The 27,084-nt window shown below is 38.7% G+C and overlaps 1 protein-coding gene across 1 annotated transcript in view; it reads right to left on the bottom strand.

The window, feature by feature from the left end:
- The window catches only part of CDH23 (cadherin related 23), a 537,138-nt gene that overhangs the window by 427,231 nt on the left and 82,823 nt on the right, over positions 1-27,084 (bottom strand). Inside the window, exons 3-4 of the mRNA XM_063307837.1 lie at positions 3,196-3,338; positions 661-708 (exon numbers count right to left, since the gene is read on the bottom strand). Of these exons, the coding sequence (XP_063163907.1) occupies positions 661-708; positions 3,196-3,338 (191 nt within the window). The remainder of the gene's footprint in view (positions 1-660; positions 709-3,195; positions 3,339-27,084) is intronic.

Here is a 27,084-nt window from a genome sequence, read left to right as displayed (position 1 = left end):
GTCCATTTTGTTCGTAGGTCCAGCCATGCATATGTATGTAGCGGCCATAAACTAACCTTTTCCCACCTTCTCCCACCTTCCAGGACCTTCTAGGTTGGAGTTGTGGACAGGTTTACTTGTATCGGTGAAAGTTCGTAAGTAGAGGACTCTCTGTATTCCATAAATATAACGGAAATTTCTCAAAGCATTTCCAAGCTTATTCACAAATGGCTTTGAAACTGTCCACACCTGTAAATCACACTAGCTTTGCACTTAACTTACCTAGGCATCAATATTTCTTTAGTAAAATGTGTGCTTCTGTATAACTCAACAGGTTGTCCCATGGTCTGCAATGCTTCTGCCTTACAAAATAGGAGGAAAAACAGACCCAGAGACCAGATCTGTCTTGTTCCCTGAAGTTTACACTTTTTTAATGTGAATAGAGAGGGAAACAGATGGTTGGACTTCCACACCATTTCATAAACTGCTGCGCTGAAACAACTTATGCCTCAGATATCCACCTGCTTCTCTTACAACAAGCATACTGCTGTACCCCTAGGAGGATTCCTTTAGGAAGAGGGTGGGATTGTGACAGCTTTCGTCTCCTCCCCACAGAGTGAACTATCCATATCAGCTCTACACTGCTCTCCATTTAAATCATGGAACAAACGTTACTCTTACCCCTTGGCTGTCACTGACAGAAAATTCAACTGTGAATTCTGACTTCGTCTGAAATGAAAAGAAAAATGATATAATTAGAGATGCCACAGTGGTAATCTGTTGATAGAAGGCTTTGGACTTGAGCCGAATATAATTACATGCTTTTGCGGCCTGGAAGAAGATGAAGCAGTGTCTCGGCAATAACTGAAAATCTCACTGCAAGATTGCAGTACTAGGATAATTTTACATGGATATCAAAGGGATTGGAATGAATTAACTAATGTAGGCAAGTGCTGAAGGTACCTACTTTTTCACTAAAGATTAGATGAGTGGAGTGTGAAAAGTAGAGTAAGTATGGACAAGAGCTATTTGGTTTTTCAAAAATAATGTAAGTTCTTTTCCGACATGTAGTAGCTACACTACTCAAGAGCTCTCTCACACAATGCAACGTTATTTGAATATTATTGGGTAATATAGGGATAAAAATCAAAGTGTCCAGTTACTCAATGTTACACTGAAATGATGATGGGAATCTGATTCTCTAACATCTCTGCACTTTGACCTCTTTTTTTAAAAATGGCTGAATTCCAACACAATGATAAAGCAAATTGCTGTAAGAAGAATGTGCCAGTTATCCCCAGGTGCACATCTCCCATCCTTTCCTTCCTCCATTTTAGGATGCACGAGCTTATTATCATGGCTCAATTCAGATATAATGCCTTTACACCTTGAGCTAAAACACTGTTTGCTATAGCCATGTTTTTTTTAAATAGGTCACTGTGATCTGGTTCACATATCACATTAAGCCAAACCAAATTAAGCATATCATTTTTATTTTATTTTTTATTATTAAATTTATACACTGCCCAACTCACTATAAAAGTGACTCTATCATAACTTTGTCTGATGTGTGAAACCAGCCAGTGTTTGGTTAGTAGCCAACTAATAGCTCAAATGAAAAGGATGTATTGCCTTAAAGTCTGGAATTACTAGGTTAGGGGGTAAACTGCTAGATTTACACTGAAGCCACATGTTCCAGACCCATGGGCATCTATGGCAGGCAAGGGGGGGGGGGAAGTAATGAAATGTGCATTGTGACATCATGACACAAACTCTACCACTCATTGCACTGTGATGTCGGTACTCATATTTTGTCATGTGGTGTCACTGGAGTTAGGTATAGACACGTATGTTCTCTTTTTCCTTTGTTTATTCTGTAGGGAAATCTAAGAACATTTTACTCCAATACATGCTTTTCTTCCATGAACACTTGGCTAATGAAAACTAAGGAGGTCTTATATGGAATATAGCTCCTGACTCAGGGCAATGCCTACAGTGAGCCAGTGAAAGCCAAATGCCAAGGATAAAGGAAACCTCATCCATTTGTCTCAGGAAGACATATGGTTCCTTGCATTCTCTCTCTCCCTCTCAACCATTACTGTTTCACCTGCTTTAACAGCAAACGAACAAAATAAATGAAAAATACCTAAGGGTAGAATGTTGTGGAACATGAAGATGATCAGCTAGAATAGAAATGGAATCAGACTAGATTCCAAGCAATATTTACTCTACGTAGTCCATTCTTCGCTTTCCTTTTCTAGGCTTAAAAGGTAGTACTGGATCAATTGGAAAAATAGTCTGATTTAGTATAAGGATGCTTGAAACATTCATTGGTTGGATTGTAATTTAATTTATCAGGGAAAGTTGATCTAAGTAAAACTTCCTTTTTTTTCTTCATGTTGACTGCTTCTATAGTGGAGGCATGGTAATTGGATTTTTTTTTTCACATATCTATTAAAAAGCTAGAAATCACATTTAGGTAAAACAGGATATGGTCATGATTCTGTTAGGGATTCTTATATGATTTAAGGATGCTTTGATTATATTCTGAAGGCATCCTTCAGAAAGTCTCTACATCTTTCTTAAAAATGGCACATGAGATTACTAGGTAGGTCAATATAAATGGGCTCTAGATTGCCCCAGATGTATCACTGGATCTAACACTATTAAATATAAACTTTCTTGAATTAATGTTATAATTTTATTTATGAAAACATAAAGAATAGGACATTGAAACACAAATAGGTAAACCAGATTTTTATTAATAAACACCAGGAGCAATTCTTCTTGTGTTGTTCAACTGCTTGAGATCATCCTCCCTTTTATTTCTGAATTCCCAGCATCGTTTGCTACTTTCAAATTTCTTCCTCCCATTTCTGCTGGGCAATCTGAGTCTTTCTTTAATACCCTTGACACAGGGCCTCCTTCTTCATTAGATCCCTACCTCTAGGAGCTTCTTCAGAACCTCCAGCTTTCCTCTAAACCATGTTTCAATTCCCTCACAAAAGTTGGAATATTTTGAGTTATCACACAACTTCATCCAGTCCATGGCAGAGTTAAGACTCCCTGGCCCTAGGGTTTATTGGTGATCTCCCATCCAAATAGTAATTCTATTTAGCTTTTCAAGGTCAGCTAAGGTTAGCTGGGCACTGAATGCTGAGTGAGGGCTCAAGTTCTGACATACATTACAATTTAATACAAATCATTATATGTTACCTCTCTGTCTAATGGTTGTCTGAGCCAAACAACTCCGGTCATGCTTTCCACTGCAAAGAACCTGCTAGCTTCCTCCCCTACTACTCCAAATACAAGGGGGTCATTGTCCAGGTCACGGGCAAGCAGCTGTGTTACTGATGAACCTATAAAGACATAAAAGGAAGAAAAATGATGAATAAGTTAACAGTTTAAAGATTTATGTTCAAACACCAGCATCTCTTCATTCCTGATAAAATCTAGAAAGTCCCATGTGTTCTACTGATTAGCAAAAATATTCTGAAGTGAGGATTTTAGAAATTTAGTTGGCAGAAACAGACATCTGCTATTATAAGGCATCCATTTTTTACAGCTGTGAAACAGACATATAGATAGTCGGGTACAGTTAAAGACATATACACTGTTAAGTTTATATACATTATCCAGCTTCTAGATATCTTCAAAATTGGCATGTTATGCTTTTTGGGAGGGCAGTTGCCTGCATACAAGTAAAGGAAGCACAGTGTACCTTCACATACAGATTTAAGGAGACTAAACTTAGCAGCAACATGAACATCTGTTCTGTGTGTTTTTTGCCCTTTCTCCTGAAAATCTACTGACAGCAGGTGTCCACCATAAGTAATAACTTTCAGTGCAGAATTTTAATATTATGTAAACCACCAAAAGGCTCACTGTGCACATGGCCTCAGAAACTGTGATGAATCTCATGATATTATTTCATTTTATTGCAAGGGAATTGCAGGAAGAAGGGGCACGTACTCATGCTAAACAGGAATTATTTAGTGAGATATATAAAAATCCCCACCTTTGCCGAGAAAGATTTTTTAAAATTAAGAAGCAACATTGTCTTCCCAAGAGAACACTTGACATAAACATTGGGAGGGGGAAATACATGTGTGTCTCTTGCAGAAGATGGTTTCCATTCCTGTTCCTCAAGAACGGACCTTCAAATCATCTCCTATTCAAGTTGATTCAAAGATTTTTCTTGATTGGTTTGCGTTTTGAAAGGCTATACTGTATGGCACATATAAGAGTTCCTTTCAGGCTACATTGTCCCCAGTGTTCTACAGAACAATCAGCCATCATCCCTTACTAAACAGAGTGATAAGATGCTCCTCCTGTAAGGCTTGCCTACCCTAATAGACTCAGACTCACAAGCAGGAACTTAATGATATCTGATTTATTAAAGAATAATATGCAAATACAGAGAAAGCTGAGAATGAGCAAAAGCGCGCCAAATACAAACTAAAAACCCTTGGCTCAAACGTAATCCCTCCCCCCGCCCTGCCATTGCAACCTCCCCCCCCCCCCACACACACACAGGTGCTGGTAACTGTTTCTGCTGATGTCCTGGGAAAGGAACCTTGAACACCCGAGATAACCCAAACACATTCCAATCCAGCTGCTAACATATAACAATCCCACGAGATGGAATCCTCCTCCCCTCCCAGACGAAACACGCATCAGCCAAATGACATGCAAAACGTTACAATGTAACGGTAACGTTGGAACGATGAACATGACACCTCCTATTTTTGCCTATGTATTTGAAAGCCAGCACGTAAGGTGAGAAATTTCAAACTTCAAATATACCCAAGCCAGAAGACAAGTATTTAAAACACTAAATCTATAGAAGTAGTTGTAAATAGAAATTGATAAATGATTGAAAATAAGTACACCTCTTTTCTAGCTGACTTTAACTGACTTTTCCAATTGATACCATCTTACTCATTATTCTGTTGTAACCTCTGCTTTTAATCAGCCTTCCATTTGTTCTTCTGTTGCATGTTCCTTTCAGTACAAGGGCATCCAACCATGGTGACTGGGTGGGAAATTTAAATAAACATCAAGATGGTGATCATGCCCCTCTTTAAGGGGACAATTCATGTGATGCACATAAAAATGGGGCAGGGCTTTGACCATTCAGTAGTGGCCACCATTTTGTGCCCCCCCCACTCCATTTCAAATTGTCCAAATTGGACAATCAATACAGGATAATTATATTAGAGGACAACTACCTTGTCACAAAATATATAAAAAGAAATTCTGGACATTTACTTCCATAAGATATATTTCTCCCTTCAGATTATTCAAGCAATTTTCAGTAATAGGCTGAAATAGATATTGAACAGGTGTCTTTTCTCTTTTTTCTTTTCTTTTCTTTCTCTTTTAATCCAAAAAAGTCATGTTGAGAATCAAATTCCACTAGCAACCGTTAGTGCAGGAATTCTGGGGTGGTTTGGCATCCCAGCTAGAGATTTTGTTTTATCTTTAATTATTAATTTTTCTGCAGTGGGTCCCGAGTCCTTCCTCATGCTTCTTTTCCACTTAGCATTACTGAACATAATAAGCTTTAAAAGATATGTTGATCACATCTATACATGTTGCAAAAATATTGTTTTCTCTTCTCCGTTCAGTAACTGCAAGCAACTGCATCCCTCCCTCTCCTCACTACGGGCTTTGTGTTCTTTTATGAACAAGGAATGAAAGATGGAGGGGAATACAGAGACCTTCTTTCAAAGCTTTAGAGATATAGGAATGCAGTACAGATATAGCAGAACAGAGTTTCTCAGTCCAACCCATTCCCTTCCAATAGGGCTATAATCATGAGGACTTTGATTGTATTTGCAGGACATTCTGAATACCTAAAATTCTAAAATCCACATTTTCCATTCAAAATAAGACTTACATTTAAAAAAATATATATTTATCTATTTCTCTTTATGGCTGGGAAAATTACACAATAAACTGCTGATTTGGGGAGGTATCATTTTTTTGTTTTCTTTTTAAAGGAAATAAAGGTTAAAATCTTCTGCTAGGTGCATTTATAGTTTGTCTTTAGAAACACGTAAAAGGACAAAAACTTTTGTTTCTGTCTTCTCTTCCGAATAAGACATTGCATCACCATGGCCTTTGGAGGCCTACTCTGCATTAAGCGACCTGAAAACATCTTGATGTCAGATGTCACAGCCATGTCTCAAGCATCCCAGGAACATGGTTCTGTGCTTTCTGGCCCTTAGCAGCTACGCTGGCCCAGTGGCAGATCCCACCATCCCTGTTCCCAGCAGACTGTTATTCCTAACGCCACAGCTTCCTCTACCCAGTCTTTGTTAGCCCTTCAAGGTAGTCCAGACAAGAAGCACAACTAGAAGCATCAGCACTATTTTTACTATAAGGTTACATTAAACAGAAACTTGTGAGACTGGAAGTATTTCTCCTCTCCTCTCTTTTCAGTGTCTGGAAAACTAGGGAGGGTCCCTTCTGAAACGCTTCCCATGCTTTCCCCCCACCTGTGGGTGGGCTGCCTCTTATCAGACTGTGGCCTAGGCTGAGGGTCTTCCTCCTGTCTCCCAAGGACACTCCCACACGTCATCACAGTCTTCAAGAACCCCACCATCTGCCAGTCAAGAAATCAATTAATCAGGCAGGGCTACCCATGAGTGAGTTGCTAAAGGAAACCAAGACTGTGCTGGGGCAAGGTCAGACAGTGTGTGTATTTGGGGAGGAATGCAGACAGGTTGCTCCCCCAAGGCTGGTGGAATAATGCCTATCTGTGAATAACCCTGTTGCTCCCAATACAACAGATTCCTAGCTACAGGAATATTCCTGGGTATTTGACTTTGGCTTATAGTCTGACTTCCCAGTTTGTTTACTCCTTGGATGCTCTCCTCTTAGATTTATGTTCTGAACTTAGACTGGATTTATGATCACAAGATTAGTCAGATGGATTTATTACACAATTAACATAGAATTACCTGACATTCATGAGACCAGGACAGCAGGCTAGCTTTGAGTGAAACAGAAGGGGCTGGACACTGCATATAAAAGAGGAGAAACTGCTGTAGGAAATAGTATTGAGATAGGAAAGTGCTCTGGTTGTTTGGTTTAAATCAGCTAGGCTAAGAAAGAGATACCCAAACTGGAATTGAGCCACTCTTCTATAGGTCCCCGCCTCAGAACAGTCTTCTTATAAGGCTGGCAGTCTTCACCTTGTTATTTCAACATATGTTTGCAGATACGCACTTGCGTTTGAGGACTCATCAGAGATTGAAACTTAGATCGGGCAGCAGCTCCTTTGGGCAATGACAACATCCAGACCTACAGTCAACATAAGGTATGAAACAGCCCACAGTCCTTCACTGTACTCACCAGTTTCAGCTGTTAATGGTTTCCAGTCTTCACAGATTTGCTAGACTTTAAAACGTACCAGGTTTCATCTTGTTTTGTTTTCTCTTTCAAAAAGATCCCCCACCCTCGCCACCGATAAAGCCATGTTTTAATTCTGAAATCTCATCCAATGGTTAACTTCAGTTTTGAAATGCTGTCGTTAAAAAAGGTTCACATAACAAATTTCTGAAATGTTAAAACCCTTTTCAACTGAGGCTTGTTGTGCTGAATCAGCACTTTGGGAAGAAACCACACTTTCTGACAGAACAAAATCATTGCTTGTGGAAACGCCAAAATTAACTCAGAAGTTAGCAGCCTGGATTAACACAGAGACACCTTTTACAATTCAGCCTCTAGAATGTTCATACAGTGGTGGGTGTCATAGCATTTTGCTCATAAAAACCAGGAACAGCAAGAAAACTATGGAGTTTTGTTCCTTGTCTCCCCCCACTTCTTTTTTTAAACTTGTCAAAGGACTTATTTGTCTTAGGTTTTGCCAGCATCCCTTGGAAAATTCACCCTAGGTATTATGGCCCCACAATAGGATTTGATACTGGAACGTCAACAGAAGTTGCAAGCAAAAATTTCAGAAATTAAGTTCTGGAATTCCACATCCTTGACAAAGTAGTTGAATTAGGGTATTATGCTAAATGGATAATTGGTAAGTAAGTTTTAGGCCTGCACAATCGCCCTTCCTTCCCCTCTGTTGGTTTAGCCGCAAGGACGGCACAACCATTTGCTTCTATTTTATGTGTCTTTATACAAATCTATAAATCTAAAAATATATAATACAGGGTTACAATTACATCTGAATGGGGACCAACTGCCTTGTCTAAGACAACTACAAACCATGATTTACAATCTCAACTTATTTACCTAAATTATAGTTAAAATTAACCACAATTTTGCTAAGTGGAATATAATGAGTCCTCCAATTAATTAATAATAGAGGCATATATTTTGAATTATGCAGACATACCAGAGAAGAACAGCCTCATGTAGGTAACATCAAACTATGGTTTATTATTAGTCGAAAAGTACTTCACGCAGGCTAATTCTCACATTAACTTAAGAGATCCTTTTAAACATACAGTAACTTTCATAGAGCATCACAGAGAAAACCATTGGCTGCACTATTCTGACCTTTTCCAAGCATGCTCGCATCATGGCATCTGAGCATCTTTTCCAAGGCCTTCACAGCTACACTACCGAGTGCCAGTCTGCAGTGTATCTCTTGACTGCTCGTTCGCTTACTGCTGGTAGTCAGTCCAAAAATGAGAAGCTGTCCACCACTTCAATATCTTCATTGTCAGCTCTAGAACTAATTGCTATATCTGTGCTCATGGGTTTGGTCTTTTTTGTATTTAATCTTAGTCCCATTTTTTTCACTGTGCTCCATGTCTTTCATTATGAGAGCTCGCAGACCATTTGCATGTCAACTATCAAAGTAGCATCATAACCATAGTGCACATTATTGATGTTTCTTCCTCAATTTTAAAACTATATATACATATACATATATATACAATTCAATTCAATTCAATTGATTTTATTACGGTCACTGACCAGTACACACACACACACACTTATATATATATATATATATATAAATGTATATACACACTCACAATTATTATAAGGCATAACAGGCTTATTCAGATTGCTCTTACATTACAAGTGGACTTTAGAAAGAAAATATATTCAGTGCTTTTTATTTCTTGAGTGTTTCATTAAGAAGTGGGAGATTTTTGCAAGATCAGAGAAGATCTTATGTTCAGCTTATGTATGATGATCTGCTTTAATCATTCATTATCTCTCAGCAACCAGAGATCAGAATTCTCTCTTGATCTTTGCCTAGGGACAATTCAAAAACAGCAAGACTATTGTATGCTCAAAAATGGAAAGGTTCGATACTACCCACAATGGAGGAACGGGTGGTGAAGATGATGGAACTTGTGAAGATGGCCAAATTGACTTCTTTGATTAGAGAAAAAACAATATCTACATTTATGGTTGACTGGAAACCCCTTATAGACTTTTTTCCATGAAATGGAACAAAATGCACTTATGATTTGTGGTTTTGATGATTAGGGAAAAAAAACCTGGATAATAGAAAAAGGTGAGCTTTTTTTGCAATCATAGAGTAAGGGTTAACTTTGTAATTGTACTTATATTTGCTGCAGAAGAAATTGGAAGCGTCTTCTTTCTACTTCTTTTTGTTCCTTCTTGTTGCACCTTTTTCTTTCCCTTTTTCTCCCTTTGTTCTTTCTATTCTTTATTAGTCTGTGTTAGTTTTTATGTTCTTTGTAAAACTTTTAATAAAATCTATCTTAAAAAAAAGGAACAGGTGTATGGGCACAACACATAAACAAATATTTTGTATTATCAGAGAGCATAATCATGTAGAGCCAGTTTGGTCTGGTGGTCAAGGCTCCAGGCCAGAAACCAGGAGACGGAGAGTTCTAGTCCTGCCTTAGGCATGAAAGCCGGCTGGGTGACTTTGGGCCAGTCCCTCTCTCTCAGCCCACGATGTCAGGCTCAGCGATAAGCTGGTCAGTTAATTCCTGTCACAACCAACGGATCAACATTTGGTTGATCCAAAAAAAGCAGACCCTGCACCTGCGGGAAAAATGCTAGGAAGAAAAAAAAAAGAACATAATCTTTTTTTTCCAATGCCTTCTACTTGTGTTGAGTAAGATTTTAATTAGCCCTGAGCTTCTGCACTTGGTCGTGACATAGAAAAGTACCAGCAAAAACTAAGGCTTTTTATCAGCTTTAAAATGATAAAATGAGTCTCAAAATACATCGATCCTAGTTGGCATGTATACTCTCTATAACCTCGGGTATCCTGCTGGCTTTTCTAGTTTCTGATAACATCTTCCAAACTGTGTTTCTTTTCTAAGCAACCCCTGAAACAAGCCTTTTTTTTTTCCTTTTTCAACCCAAATTCCCCTCCAAATACTTTGCATCAGACAAATGTACTGCTTTTTGGTATGTTGCCTTTCCCTTAATATAAATAATATGGCACAAGAGAAAACACAATTATTTTGTGTATATCTTAGGACTGAAAGGAAATTTATTTGCTTTACGGTTTAATAAGAAGTATTCTAATTTATGACATGAATACTTGGTGGTGGAGTTCTGAAATGCATTAGAGAAAAGGATGAACAAAAAGTAATTATGGAATTAATCTCGCAAAGATGCATATATTGTGGGAATTTGTTTTCAAACATTTATATAGAAAAGAACAAACTGGCCCTTTTAAGAATGTGCACAATACAATCTACAAAAAAGGTTGTCCATGTCTGCTCTTAAGTTATGCAAATGTCCCTCACACCGAGGAATCTGTGAACAATGCAGAGATAAAACCAGACATTTTTGTAGAACACTTACAATGAAAAGAGATCAACTTAAATACTTGGAAACTGAACACCTGTGAATAATTAGACTGCTAACTATATGTCACCATCAGCTGTCACTAAACCTGTAATTTTATCACTTTTTATCCATTTATCAATGATTATCCACTTGCCAGAAATAATTTTTAGCACTGAAAAGAAGCTAGTACAGCACTTAAACATAATTGCAACCAACATTTCCTAAAAACATTCGTTTAAAATGTATTTTATAACTGTGCACTTGAAAGATAAATATTTCTTATTTATGTCAAAAGACAGACTTCAGGATATAATGCTTGCCTTTAGTTTTTTAGATGCCTTGTAGCAATTGGCAAAATAGACTCCTGAGAAAATCCACATTTTACTTGCATCAATTGGTATAGCAATTTCTCTTGCCAGGGGTATCTGCAGGGAGAGGGTTAAAAAAGTCAAGCATGGCATTGTGATTGAAGCCCCGCCTTTTTCATCTGAGTCATGTTAAAATGGGTGGGGCTTTGATTGCATGGCCACCAGCTTGACATTTTTGTGGCTGCCATCTTGACTTTCTTTTACCCCCTTTCTGCAGAGAACTCTGCTCTTGTCCCATCGATCATGCATCCTTGGGACACAAAGAAAGCCCCTCTATTAATTTTTAGCATTGCAGGAGAGAATCCCTAAGTAACTTGTACCTAAACTCTTTAAAATCCAGTTTTTTCTCTCAACCCCATGTATAGATCTTCAACTCCTAAGTCCAACTATTGCATTATAAAGATATTTTTTTCCTAAGGGAAGGGATGATAGCAGTCAAGTAAAAAGCTAGGGATTTTTTTTTTGAAGAGAGGGAGGGGCAGCCTTAAGTCTGGAGTTCAACTGTCTGCAACTGCTTGAAGCAGCTGTGCCTTTTCCTTAGGACTATATGGTTGTTGCCAACTTCAAGTGCAGAACAATCTCAGGAAAAAAATGAGCTTCATTTAAGGAGTTACCTGCAGGTGTAGTATCCATGCTCATATGCACTTTAGGGCACCTGTTCTCCTTTGAATCTAGTGCTCTGCACAGCCCTAAAACTTTCCTTAGCAGTTTCCATGGGTCCTAAAGCTATATTAAATCAACACAAGAACTAGATATCAAACTGAGGTAACAAAGCAACTGTAGCAAGCAACAGGCAACCCGGGCATAAGAAGTAGAGGGGTTTTTTTGGGGTAAACGTTTACTGCATTTTTTTTACTATTTCTGTTTCATTACTAGCTCCTTAAATGTCTCTGGGCACAAAGGCAATACTATGATGGTGATGTTGATGATAAACCAGTGAAAAAGTTTCTGTTTCCTCTAAACTAATGTGGCAACCAGACAGTGCCCTCTGATTTTCGTATTCTGCAAACCAGATTGGTGCATTTTTGAGTAGCTGAAGTCTGAAGGCACAACTTTTATCTGGACCTCCTGGTGGGACATGATACCTCTGGATTTATTAGCTACTCTTGCTAGTCAGAGAAATCAACAGGACAGATCACTGCTTGTTTATTGGTTAGCCAGAGTGCTTACTGTCCCATATGAAAGTAATCTTAAATATATATATATATAAGGTAACAATGACTAAGAAAACTCTGTGTCTTAAGTAGCTGAACTCCAAATAAAAAAGTTTAAAAGTTTGTGTGCTTCCTGGATAATGGTAAATGAAGAATCTTGTAAAGAATTACAATGGAAAGAAGCTAAAAATAATAAAGGAAATCAAAATTATCAATCAAGATAAAGTATAGGGTAAAACATTTCTGAAATGAGATCAAAGAAGCAAGCTGATAAATATGCCCCATGCATACTATGTGCTGCAGCTTTGAGTAGCCATGTATCAGAATTGCCCTCATTCTGTGCTTAGATACATTTGCTTTGCACAGTGCATGGTTGCAAAACAGGCTGCGTTAATGTATTCTTATGTTATAAATGTCAACATTTGCTAGAACTGTAAAAATGTAAGTATCACCCCCATCTACCTCAAAAAAGCCTGGGGTTGTACCTATTGCAATCATTTGCAATGGGGAAATCATACATTTTTACCTGTTTTTGAGCCACATATGATGAACAAATAAATCAGAACAAAAGATTTACAAAGGAAGGAAATAACAGCTTCTTTAATTTCCTTCTGCTGAAGGAAGACACTTAATCTCTCCTGCAGACATTCAAAACATGGAGGCTGAATCACAAAGTTTAGAAATGAAATGGATAAAAATGCAGAGCATGGTTTGCCATCAAAGCTAGAAGCTCCATATGGAATTCCAGCCCAAGGTCAAAAAGGTGACATATGTAATGCTCCTTCATTGCCAGAGGCTATTTCTTAGCCCAGGGAAAGCAGAGGCTGAAACTGGGTGTGAAAATGGAAGCTCCCTGCACCAAATCCATATCCATGGGATAGAAAGATCAGGGAAGGTTACAACTCATGGGAGGCAAACGTTTCAAGCGCTGTTTCCATCTAACGTGCTGAGTTTGCTAATTCTCCTATATGCAGAAATCTCCCTAGTTATAAACAAAACATTATTACAAGGTTTTTCATTCAAGTTTTGATATTAACTTTTGCAGAGAATCTGAATTGTTCCTTCTTGTGTATGAACTCAAATATGACACTGATGTGTGTCCTGTATTATACGATAACTGTCCTCTCATTGACATACCGTCTTGCCAATCATAGTGGCTAGTTTGTGAAATATCCTCATTAATTATGGAAGGAATGGAAATATAAGGTTATGCTTTCCACAGGAATCAGGAGAGAGAGTGTGAACAAATGGATAAATAGAAATCCTGCTATTTGTAGAGCTGCCTACAAAACTGTAGCCTAATTCTTATAGAGGTGCATCTGTGCTGCATCACTTAACTCTGTTGCAAAGAAAATAAAAAAGGATGGCAGAATCAATATTATGGGAAACTAGACATCTGCTTGTTATCTCTGTTATAGAAGGATACTGTAGTCTATAAAGGGTAGTGAGGGAACTGGGTACCAGCAGGTATGGTTAAAAAAAAGTCAAGATGCAGCCATGGCAATGCAATCAAAGCTCTGCCCATTTTGCATCACACAAAAAAAACCAGGTGGAATTTCGATCTCACTGTCATGGTGGCCATCTTGATGATTTTTTTACGACCCACTGCAGACATACCTGAGAGAGAACATTTTCTAGGGGCAAGTCCTCACTGCAGTATAACGAACCACATACTTTCAAGCCTAAAACCACAATGTGTATAGTGTATAGACAAAAATGCAGACATTCTCAAATTGCTGCTAAAACAGCCAAGTTCCTATACCACTCTACTACACAGAATTCAGGTGTTATTTCCCACATGTAAACTGTAATTTGATGAAGCACTAAGAATTTTGTCCAATGTCTAGAACTATGATTTACATGATTCCTTCAGAAAAGAAGACGCTCTGCTCAGTTCTACTTGTCACCAACCAACAATAAACCAAACACCAGATGATAAGTGAAGCTGACCCCACAAGCAGTTTTGAAGCACAACAGTTTCTTTCAACATATTTTAGTATGATGATATGAATGGAAAACACTGACAGGAAAGATGTAATTGAGAAAACCCTCTGGAAAAAATGGTTAAAGAAAACAAATTCGGCTTCTAGCCAAAATCGAGTAACAACTAAAGTTGCAGAGAAGATAGGAAACCTCCAAAGTAGTGTTAGGGAAAATAAGTTCTCTATGATTCAAAAACAGTGAATGATTACTAACTCAAAATTTGCTATCGGGGAGCCCTTTCACTGGTTTTGTAGTCAAATGAAGACTGAAAGTGGCCAGACTGTTCTCTGTTCCAGTAATGAGCTCTCCACTTTTACATCTAAAGGAGCCAATATGTGTTAAATTGCCATGCTCGTAAAACCACTGGCCTTTAAAATATTTATAATATTTTCTGGTTCATCAAACATTTTTCCTGCATTCTGTTCAATACTTATTTCTTATTTCCTTTCATGGTTCTGTTTTGCTTCAACATCTCTCTTTCCCACCAAAGAGATTATCATCTGTTTTTATTTTCTCTCCAGGAAAAAGCCTGGAATAATCTTCTCTGGAATTTCGTGGCAGCTGGACTGATCCCACATTTGTATATGCAGTAACTGAATCACCCACATGGTGCTGCAAAGCTAGGAAGTCCTAAGTTACCAATCGGAAGAGAAGATCTGTAGCTCAGGGTTGAACGGTGGAGTCCTTGGTGCCCTCTGAGCTTGGTTGTTTGCTTGCAGACATTTCATCACCCAACGAGGCAACATCTTCTGTGCTAGGAGGGAGTGGGGTTTGCTCTTTGTTTATATACAGTAGCTTATCCTGCCTGGGTTGGTGGGGGTGTTGTTCTCTCCTTGGTAGTTCCTTGATTCGACTGTTGTTTACTGCTTGATTGTTCCTCTAGTGTTAATCCTGATGTTAATCTTTGCTTATCTGGGTGTTGATTGCTGGCGAGGAGGTGTTCTGGTCTTTTGGCTTTTCTATTGTCTCTTTTGAATGGTATGTAAATGTTGTTTACCTCTATGTGCCTGTTGATGGCTGACTTCTCTGGCTGCCAGGCTTCTAGAAATTCCTTAGCGTTTTTGGGTTTAGCTTGGTCTAGGATGCTCACAGTTTCCCAGTTGAAACTATGGTTGAGTCTGTCCATATGTTGTGAGATTAAGGAGTTCTCATTGTGTCTTCTGACTCCTGAAGTTTCCATTCAATATTGCACGCTAAAATCCATTACATGAAAGTTCTGTCAATATGTTATTGATTATAGTTATAGGCAAGGGTAGTGTCATCTCCTTAGTTTCTTTGCACACTGCAAAGAATAAAAACAGTATTTTTTGTCCTGCTTTTCAGAAAGGGTTAGTAGAAGAATAAGAAGAGCTGAGCTAGCTGAGCCCAATAAATACAGTGGATTTATAATAGCATTAATATCAGACTGAGGAGCAAACTACTCTCATTTACAGAAAACTTACAGGCTGATCCCTTTATTAGGTACCTTGTAAATTTATGTACAAATAGGAATTGCATAAAACTGGTATCTTTACCATTCAGATGCCATATTGCCACACACGCACACACCATCTATCATTTCTATACTCTGTATTTGACTGTCCAGTTCAGCCTATGAGACAGCCAGACAGAATTATTATCAAAACTCTTTATTTAAAACAACTATTTACAGTAATAGAGTCCTGGTGAATAATAAGGCAAGATAGTTCTAATCAAGACCACCCTGGCAATGACGGATGAACAGGCATGGCTGCAGGGTCAGACTGTGGCAGAACAGGAAGGCAGAATTCAGCTAATTCTCTGATTGAAGCTGTCAGACTTGGTGAAGGTAGAGCGCGTGGCAAAGCAGAAGCTGGAGGCAAGGCTCTGTGAGCTGGCACACAGATAGGACCGGGGCTGACATGTGGAGGCTAGGCGAGACTCAACTGGACAATGCTTGACTCTGCACTGGACAATGCTTGACTCTGGAGGCTAGACTGGGCTTGACTGGATATTCTAGGCAAGGCTGAGAACTGGAAGCAAGGCTGGACTGGACTGGAGACTCAAGGCAAGACTGCAGGCTTAAAACAAGCTGGACTAGACTGGACTGGAGACTTGAGGTAAGGCTGTGGGCTTAAAGCAAGACTGGACTGGACTGGAATTCCTAGGCAAGGCTGAGAACCTGAAGCACAACCAGACTGGACTGGAGATCCTGGACAAGGCTGAGGACTTGAAGCACAACTGGAATGGACTGGAGATCCTGGACAAGGCTAAGGACTTGAAGCACAACTGGAATGGACTGGAGATCCTAGGCAAGGTTGGGGCTTGGAAGCAAGACTGGACTGGAGATTCTAGGCAAGACTAAGGGCTGGGAGCAAGGCTGGGTGCACACCTGGAACATGCTGGAATGCGGTGACGAGGTCCGGAGCAAGACGCAAGACTGTGCTCAGCAAGGACGGCAAGAGGAGGATCCTCTGGAGCAGCTTGTGCAGAAGGCGATTCTGCAGAGGTAGAAGACGCCGGCGCTGGTTCCACTCTGGCTACAGGCGAGGCTTCTGGTGCAGGTAAGGACTCTTCTGCAATGGCTGTGAGCTCAAAGGATCAGTCGTCTCCAGCAGCTTGCTCTTCATGCATCTGCCTTTTATGCCGATCCCTTCTGCACCTTTTCTTTTCAGCAGCCAATCAGGCTGCTTTCTGATTCACGCACTTCTCAGCTCTCCTGTCTCACGCACTGATTGGAGAGTTCAAATCCCCCACCAGAGCTTGTCCAATCCCCGTTTGCCATTTCTCCTGCTCTGCTGAGTCACTTTCTGCTTCAGCTTTTTCAAGCCTCTCCTGAGCAGTTTCGGTTTCCCCCTCTGACTCTGGATAAGTGTTGTTTGATAAGCTGAAACCTCACAATGATGCTATATTTACTTCTACCAAACAGAAGAAGAGCCTTTTTTAGTGTAGATCCATCTTGCAAATTTAAATTCGTTTTCTTTTCTGAAGGAATCATGGAAGTCATGGTTATAGACTTCTGACAAAATTCTTAGTGCTTCATCAAGTTATTGTTCCTTGGATGTTAAGCCCTAAAATTTAAGGCAAACCAATACAGCCAAACTAGTATAAAATCAAGAATAGTTTCTAACACTGTTAGGTCTTCAGGATAATTTGCTACTCCTAGCTATGCTAAAAAGTCTTCATGAGACCATGTGATTTGCCCACAGTTGCATCTCTATTTTCTTATCGGTAATAAAATGCTATCAATATTGTCCTCCCTCCACAAGGCATTGTGAAGTTTAATTCATTAATATTTGTCAAGCACATGAGACCACAGAATGTAGGTTGCTGTATCAGTGATTATTTGGCTATTCATTAAAAAAGGAGATGAATGACCTCTTAGATAAGCCACACAGAGAGTGAATGCAGCACCAGCCTCTATTGAGCCTTTTGCTTTACTAAATCAGTCTTCAGTTCTGGTCTATTTTTCTTTGTAAGGCTTGTGAGAATAACTGAGCAACTAAATATCAGTAAAGAAATTTATTTTTCTTTTGTCCCAAGCCTTGATTAAACCTTGTTAGAACTGAGAAGTATTATCATGCTAGATCAGTATTTTCAAGCAGGCTGCTTTAAGTGATATATGCAAAGCTACACATAATGTTAAGCAATACCATAATTTGTTTTACGCACCAAGATCTGGGTAGGGCCAGACTTCCTGGCAAGTACAAAGGGTGGCACACCACTGATGCCAAAGTATTCTGGATTACCATTTTAAATTCTAGATCCAGTCTGGAATTCAGATCTGTCAAACCAAAGAAGAAAGCAGAGCAGATGGACAATTGTTTTTGTATATGGTAACTGCAGTGAGATTATTATAAGCACAATGATGGAAAGACTCTGAAATACCCAGAATGGAGGAATGGTTGATGAAGGGGACAGAATTTGCAGAGATGGCAAAACTGACTTGTTTGATTAGGGAAAAGACAATAACCACATTTGTTAATGACTGGAAACCCTTTATGGACTTTTTTGCTGAAAACAGGAAAAAATGAATTTGTGGTTCTCTTTTTCTTTCTTTGTCTTTTTTATTTCATTTCTTCCCTGTTTACTTACCACTTTTCTTTTACTTTACTTGCTTTTTTCTTTACATTTGTATTGTTTTTACCTTGTAAAAAACTTCTCCAATAAAAATTAATTTTAAAAAAGGAAGCTGAGCCTCTGAAGATAATTTAAAAACCTGAAATACATAAGGGTTCATTGAATTTCTCCAAATAATCTGTTCAGGCCTTTAAAATTAGGACCAAATCCATGAATTCAGCCAAGAAATGGACTGGCAGCCAACACCTGCAACAAAGAACTGACGTAGTATGATCACATCAAGCATCCCAATTCACAAGCTTCATGATCTGTTTTGAACTGAACTTTCCAAATAACCTTCAGGAGTAGTTCCATGCTCTGCTCAGCACACTGCAGTAATCTGAGAGATTACCAAAATATCCATATATGTGTGTGATCAGATATCACAGAGTCACACTTAGTATATAGGAATAAATGACAAAGAGATTTCGAGCCTCCAAGATAATCTGTGCCTCCAGTCCCAGTGAGGATACAAGAATATTCCTAAATCAGTATATCTCCTGATTTTTTAAGGGAAGTTCCATCTCCACCAGAACAAGCTGAACTCTGCCCCCTTCAGTAAAGTGGGGACACCAGTTCAGTAAAGGCACCAGTTGAGGACATTCACTCTTTCACTCGAGTTAGATGAAAATTAGACATAAATGCATCATCATTTTTTATCTTTTATGGTGTAGCATGATGATATATTGAGCAGTTCCTCATCAAAAGAGGGTCTGTTGTGGCACTGGGAACTGAACTCAGGGACCACTGGAATTTAGATGACTACAGGTAGTCCTTGTTTAGCAACTGCCTCATTTAGCAACCATTTGCAGTTATGATGGTCATGAAAAAGTAACTCATTATTATTACTATTATTACGAGATTTTTATCCTTTTTTATATATAACTCAAGGTGGCAAACATTCCTGATACTCCTGCCTCCATTTTCCCCACATCAGCAACCCTGTGAGATGAGTTGGGCTGAGAAAGAGTGACTGGCCCAAAGTCACCCAGCTGGCTTTCATGCCTAAGGCAGGACTAGAACTCTCAGTCTCCTGGTTTCTAGGCCATCACCTGAACCACTGCACCAAACTGGCTTTCTTGATGACCAATCAAAATTTATGACCAATCCCCACATTTATGACCTTTGCAGGTCTGTAAAGCAAAAGAAAGCTGAACTAAGATCATAAGCAGAGTTGCAGTTTCACTTAGTGACCCCTTGGTCCCAACTGTGATTGCTAAACAAGGACTACCTGTATATACAGTGCATTAGCTTTAGGAGCTATCCAGGTCCTGGTGGCCAGGACAATACTGAGCACCAGTATTTGGAAAGCTCCTAAAGCTAATATAATCTATATGACTGCAATGGTCATGCATTTCCTGGAAGAGAGTTTGAACCCCATAGAATAAAATCTGGCCATGTACTGTACGTATGATGCTTCCTAGTAAGGATGAAACCAATCACATTCTTCCTCCTGGTAGTCAGTATAACTGCAAACACTACACAAAACACACACTGAGTAAAAATAAATAAATTCCTCCCCTTGGGGGCAGGGAGCAGGGAGTGGGGAGCAGGTGTGGAAGTTTTGTAAAGCCTCATACATGGAGGCATGACATAATGCATCATCTGTCCTCTCTCTGAGGGAAGGTGGACTGTGTATACCATTTCTGATAGTTATTTTAATTAACCTCACCAAGCAGTTTCAAATATTGAACACAGATACAGTGAATTTTGCTTCACGTAAAGACTTCAAAGTTACTGTTCTGCTTTCTTGACACAATGGTATGTGTACAAGCAGATTTCTGTATTTCACAAAAACAGTAAAAAGAAAGAGTAAATAAGGAAATACAGTATAAATTACTAATTTGGTGGCAGAAGCCTCATATTTTTAGTAATAATCCAGGAGCAAACGTATTTTTTTAAAATATCTGAGGAATATAATCAATACAGTACTTATGTTTCTTTGCTTTCAATATAGGAATAGATATTTTGATCTAAATTCTTTAGCTTAATCTTTGTGAAATCATTCAACTATTTTCATTTATTTATTTTATTATCCTGTCTTACCTCCAGGAACTTAAAGCAGCTGAGTGTGTGTGGTTGGTCCCAAATTCAACCAGCCAGCTTCCGTAGTTGAGGGTAGATTACAATGTGGGTCTCTTGGGTTCTAGACCAATGTATTAACTACTATGCTATACTTAATGATCTAAGATGTTATTGTTTTTATTACTTCCAGTTTCAAACTTTATTTAATATTTAAGGAATTTTAAATTAGATTTAATATTAAAAATGTATTCAGGCTACCTTCGCTTTATTTGTAGTTAGCCTATGCATAATTACTTCTGAGGATTTTACAGCTGGATACAAATATATTATGTGCAAAATGTGGAGTATTTCTCTATTATAAATCTATAGATTTTATGCCAACAACTTTCTCCACCATCTGGTGCTGTATTCTCACACAGTGTAAAACTCCTTAGTAAGTAAGTGAGCAAAGTGCTGAGCATTGAAGTTTTTGAACTTTGGTGTTGGAGGAAAATCCTGAGAATAGCATTGGATAACCAAGAAAATAAACAAATGGATCACAGAACAACTCAATTCACAGTTCTCACTCAAGACCCAAATGACGACACTCAAATTATCATATTTTAAACAGATTATACAAAGACCTAGCTCTCTTGAGAAGACTATAATGCTGGGAAATGTGGAAGGAAAGAGAAGAAGACAATGGCTAGCAGCAAGGTGGATGGACTCAATTACAGTGGTGATGAGTCCAACATTTGAAGTCCTGAAAGGGCCAGATTGGGGCAGATCAGCCTGGAGAAAGTCTATCATTCTGAAAAAGTCTACACAGGTCCATCTATATGGTTGCTAAGAGTCAACACCAACGTAATGGCATATAACCAATCAAATCAAGGGGGTAATTTTGCTCTGCAAGAAGGATAGAGTGTCTAGGAGTAATAATGTCAACTTCCTGAGTTGTCCCTATATTTAGCCGGCAAGGCAGCATCACAGACAGATGCTGTGGGAACTTTCCCAAGCACATTAAGAAAACTATACAGTTCTATCAAGCTTCTAGGCTGGACAATCAAATTAGTGAATTGTGAAAAGAAATTATTTAGTTAAGGTATAAAATTGTATCACTTAGGGAGTTGGAAATCCATTTCCTTTCGTTTAAACCTCTTCTTCTCTTTCTTCTTTCTCCTTTTTTCTTTCTCTTGTTTTTGTATTTTATGTTTATTGTTGATTTGTCATTGTATGTTTGTATTATTTGTGTAAATAATTTAATAAAGACTATTTTTTAAAAAAGCATCTAGGCTGGACCATTTTAATCAGTTGTTCATCCTGAACGGATTTGTACTAGACATTACAGAGACTAGTTGCGTATCAAGCTCTACATAGCTGCCAAACCAAGGAAGCATAAATGACACTGATTTCAGGAAGGTATCTTTAAGACTAGTCTTGGGTAAATATAAAACCTTGAAAACTGTAAGAGTAAATTCCCCAGCCTCAGTAACAGAGTGTCTTTGAAATGCTTTCTTTCCATAATTCTCACATTGACATAGGTACAGAGTTGTTATGGTAGAAACAGAAGAGCTGTGTTAGTCTATGTAGCACCTTTTCAGCCTAACAAATTTTCTTAAAAGGCATTAGTTTTCATGAACTGCAGCCAGTGGTATCCTGGAGCTAGTAAGAGCTGATTGTTAAATTTTCTGGAATTTTGCAAGCCGGTTGAGAGCAGAGTTGAGCTCGATGCCTTGCATAGTGATCAGCTGTTTGGTGGCTAGCAGCCACAATTGTCTGGCCCAACCCAAGAATGACATGGAAGCTATCCAGCCAAATTTCAATTCTTTATTTGCTCATACCATATAGAAAGAATCTTGCCAGACTAAAGCTATCCTACCTAACCTAAAGGTAAATAACCTGGAAGGCTCTAGGGCATGGCTATTCTGAATTTCTTTTTCTTCCCACAGTTCCAGGCTGTGTTGTCTTTTGTCTTGCCACCCTCCTTCAAATGTGCTCCCTCCTTCCTGAGAACCATCATAGCAATGGAGCCAGCAGAGCTGGTTGTTATATTTTTACCAGCACACCACTGGCTACCGCTCACTTCATCAGGATTCAAAACAAGGGCAAAATAATATCAGAGCATTTTGACACTCCACTGCAATCTCAGTGTAGCCATCTTGGAAAAAGGAAATTTCACCTGCACAATTGAGAGAAAGATTGATAAACTCACATACATCAAAAAGTTTCAGGCTAACTCTGAAAGTCTCAACAACAACAGGTATTTAGCACATGACAACTGTTAATTGACAAGGTTTTGTAATCGGTCTCACATGTAACCTGCATCTGCATAACCAGCCAGGCTTCTGATTTGCCCTCCTTTTCCCCCCACCTCATCCCAAGTTAAATCCTACATCAGTCTAGATGCTCTATGCACCTGATGAAGTTAGCTGTACCTCATGAAAACATATACCTTTTAGTAAAATAGTTTGAAAAGGTAATCCCAGAGTTCTCTTGATTTATGGTGGACGTGAAATCCTGAACTGCTTTTGCTTGAACAACCTCAGCATAGGCTCTGAAATCCCTCAGGGTAGGACAAAGCCAGTTCAGAAAGAAAGACTGGTAGGCAGGGGATGAACTCTATGCTAATGGCATCCCTGTGCTGCCTTTGCCACCCAGCAGCATGCATTCTAAACACCGTCTCTTCCAGACTATTGCACTCCTGCTGAGATCATCAGTAACGTACAATTGAGAACATAAACAGCAGGGAAGCACTGCTGATTACAACTCCAGTAGAAATATTGTGACAGTTAACTAGGGCTTGTAGAGAATATCAACTTTTACATGGGAGGGGGAAAGGGGAAAAAAGAAAAAAAAACAAAACAAGAAAAGCAGTGATGCACATGAGCACCAGTTTTAAGACTGAAATAATAATAAATAGGATCAATATTAGAAAATCATAGCACATATTAAGATAGAAGTGATGGAATACAAAGTTTTCCAAATCTCTTTAGCTTTCTCTCTCTAGCTCATCTATCCCATTCTAAGAGCAATGACTTTCTCTACTAAAACCCCTTTTAAAATAATTTCCTTTCTACATTACCTAGAAGCCTCCTAATTACCGACAATGATCACAGAACCATTCATTTTGCCCTAAAATTAATGCATCACTTTTGGAATGATATCATACTAATTTATCACAAGATTTATGAAACTTGCACATTTTCTAATGAGTTTTATGCAAATGTCGTTCCATCCATTGTTTGTGCGGTGAAAATGTGCTATGTCAAACAATCTTGCTTACTTTTAAAAATGCCTTTTGCTTAAACCTTTTGCTCTTCACAGAGACAGTGTGTCGCAGTATGCCCTTAACTTGACCAATTCTAGTTATTGAGACATAGCTGATGGGGCATGAAGCATGATGCTTCATTGAACCTAAAGGAAAGAATTGTTTGATAACATGGAAACATCTCATTTAACATGGAAGTGAAAGTCCCTAGTGGAAGACACAGTAAACATTCCAAATGAAACAAAAGCTTGGCTTATAATAGACAATCTTGTATTACTAATTGACAATGCTTGTCATCACATGGTTCAAATCAGGGTAATGATATTTTTTTTAACATGGAAAAAAGGAGATGGAAAACAACAAAAATCCATTATTTTAATTCTATGTACTAATATGATTTTGTAAACCTTTCTGTAGCTTAAATGTCAGCATGACTTGGATGCATACATGCAAACACCCCAATCTAAAGAACTCAAGGAGGACAGAGCATTTTCAGTGAGCACCCAACATTGACTATTGTAAGTGAAGGCAGAACATCAGAGGACTAATGGAATGGAGTATCTTGGAAAGGAGAGCCAGTTTGTTGCAATGGTTAAGGCATCAGGCTAGAAACCAGAAGATCTTGAGTTCTAGTCCCACCCAGGCACAAATACAGCTGAGTGACTTTGGGCCAGTTACTCTCTCTTAGCCCTATGAAGAAGGCAATGGCAAACCATTTCTGGAAATGCTGCCAAGGTAACTTGTAGGGACCAGTCCAGGCAGTCACCCAGAGTCAAGACTGTCTTGAAGGCACACACACAGAAAAAAAATCTTGGAAAGGGATATAGCTGGCTGGTTGACACACTAAGCAGGAACCCTCCATATTGCAACATTTTGTTGCAGGTTCCATGTGTATTTATATGTATATTAATAGTTGGTGCCCACCTAGTTTGGTTCACTCTTGGTGACTGCATGGACACATACTCATCATGCCAACCTCCTTCCAGTAATATCCCATAACTCTTCCAAGGATTTTCCAGTAATCTCTTGGATCCCATCCACTGTTCCACTGTCTTTCCTTTCTTCTATGTCTTCCAATCTTACCAAGCATAATATTAGTGTGTATATATACTTGTGCATATGTGTATATGTATGTGTGTGCGCATGCATATGAATAAAAAACAAACTGCCAAAATCAAATAAAAATTCCTGGGTTTGACAAAGGATGCTAAAAACAACAAAAAGGGCTTTCTTAGGTATGTTAAAAAGAAAAGAAAAAGAATCAATGTACCAGCAAAATGAAATCAAGAAAAGGCAGAACAACTCAACTTCTATTTTGGTTCAGACTTCCTCCAAAAAGTGTGTTCCACCAAGAAATGAATGAAGAAGGGACAGAATTGGAGCTTGAGATTCTTTTGTCCTGAAATACTTTTTACTTTGAGTTTAAATCTTCACAGCCAAATTAATTTCATCCTAAGATGTTGAAGAATCTAACTGATGGTTTGGCCCAATGTTTATGTCTGAGAAGTCTTCAAGAACTGGTTCTACATGCCAGAAGCAGTGCAAATGTCTGGACATGCAAATGTCCAAAAAGGAAAAAAGAGGAGCCAAGAGACCACAAACAATTAATATCAATACCTGAAAAAAAAATCCAGACCAGATCAGAAAGGAATCAATCTGTAAGCACTATGAAAAAAAATGTAACACCTACTTGTCAAGAGCATTCTCACTTTTTCATCAGGTAACTGTCTGGCAATGGCAAACCACCTTGATATAGTCTGCCAAGAAAACATTGCAAAAGTGGCATCCCCCCAAAGGGTCAGAATGACTCAGTGCTTGCACAGAGGACCTTTCACCTTTCACCACAACTTTCTTAAAAGATTATGGGAATGCTGTAGATATAATATATCTTCATTTCAGCAAATCATTTGACAAAGTACTCCATGACATTCTGATTAGCAGGTCAATTAAACCTGCATTGAATGGCATGAAAATTAAGTGGATGCATAGCTGGCTCAAAATTCATACTTCTTTTATTAGAGAAAGATAATAAATGATGTACCACAAGGTTCAGTGCTGAGCTTTCTACTTCTCAATATTTTTATTTATTGATTAGATGAGTAGATGCTAGGACTACTGAATTTGCAGGTGACATAAAATTGAGTGGGATAGCTAATACCCTAAAAGACAAAAATAAAATTCAAAACAATCTTGACAGTTTAGAGAAATGGGTTGAAATTAACCGGATGAAAATTAAACAAGGGAGGTGCAATGCTCTTCATTTAAGAAAAAAGATGCAAATGCACAGATACATAGGAAGGAATTTTTGGTATTTGTGAAAAAGATCATGGCAAAAATATAAGTCAACACTGATGTGTCTAGAAAAATAAATGGAAATGGAGTTTTAGGATGTACGAACAGTTCATGGAAAATAATAATTTCACCTTGTACTGCTTTGGTCAGACCACCACCCCACTCTTGAGTATTTTGTCCAGTTTTAGCACCATAATTTAAGAAGGATTCAGAGAGACTGGAGAGAATGTTCAAAGAATGCAATGGAGATAATCAGTTCACCAGAAACTAAGTCCTGCTGAAGAAAGACTGAAAGAGCTGGCTGTGTTTTAGCCTTGAGATGAGAAGACCAAAGGGAGATTCAGTAGCACTGTTCATGTACCTGAAAGGATGTCACAGGGCTTGACAAGGATGTCACACAGAAGAAGGTCAAGACCTCTGTCATCCCAGAATGCAGGACATAGAATAATAGGTTTAAGTTACAGGAAGGCTGATTTCAGCTGAATATTGCAAAACACTTTCTAACACTATGAGCAGTTTAACTGCAGAAATAATTACCTGGAAGGTAGTAGGCTCCCCTTCACTGGGTATGTCCAGGTAGAGGCTAGACACTTATCTGGCAGGGATGCTTTAATTTGGATCTCAGCTTTAATCACTGTTCAATAAAATTTCAGATGCGGAGAAGCTAGAGATTCGCTAGGGATTCCTCTGCTCTTGCTAATCCTGAATATGAGCAGTAGCTTTACAGGGACCTCTAATGGCTTGATTTTAAACAAGAAACATGCATTACTAACATTAATTTGAAAGTACAGCTAAGATAAAATACGTGAAGGATGGGGAAGTTGTTAAATCTGAAGTTGCCGTAAGAGCTAAGCACAAAGCACAAATCCAAACTGACTTCCTATTTCACATTATGGAAGGAACCTGCCCCACCATAAAAGGTCAGTGTGGAGCTTCAAGTGAAAGTAGAGATGAAAGAATAATGAGCTAGGCAGATCAAAGGCAGCGTGCCAGCATCTCAGAGGTCCCTTAGAGTGAGTGTACGGAAAACGTGGGGCATTTTGGGGATTTTGGAGGATATCAAGAATGAAAATGGGTATTAAAGCAGCTGCAGGGCTTAATACATCCATTTCACCCACCTTAAAAAAAATCCTTCCAAAATGGGCCTGGGATGCCAGCTTTTAAAATATGGCCATCAGCATGCCAAGCAAAACTTCATATG

The sequence above is a fragment of the Candoia aspera genome, chromosome 6 (assembly GCF_035149785.1).
Source record: "Candoia aspera isolate rCanAsp1 chromosome 6, rCanAsp1.hap2, whole genome shotgun sequence".
Classification (NCBI taxonomy): Eukaryota; Metazoa; Chordata; class Lepidosauria; order Squamata; family Boidae; genus Candoia; species Candoia aspera.
The sequence above is the reverse complement of the archived record's forward strand: the minus strand, read 5'-3'. Positions and strand labels throughout refer to the sequence as shown.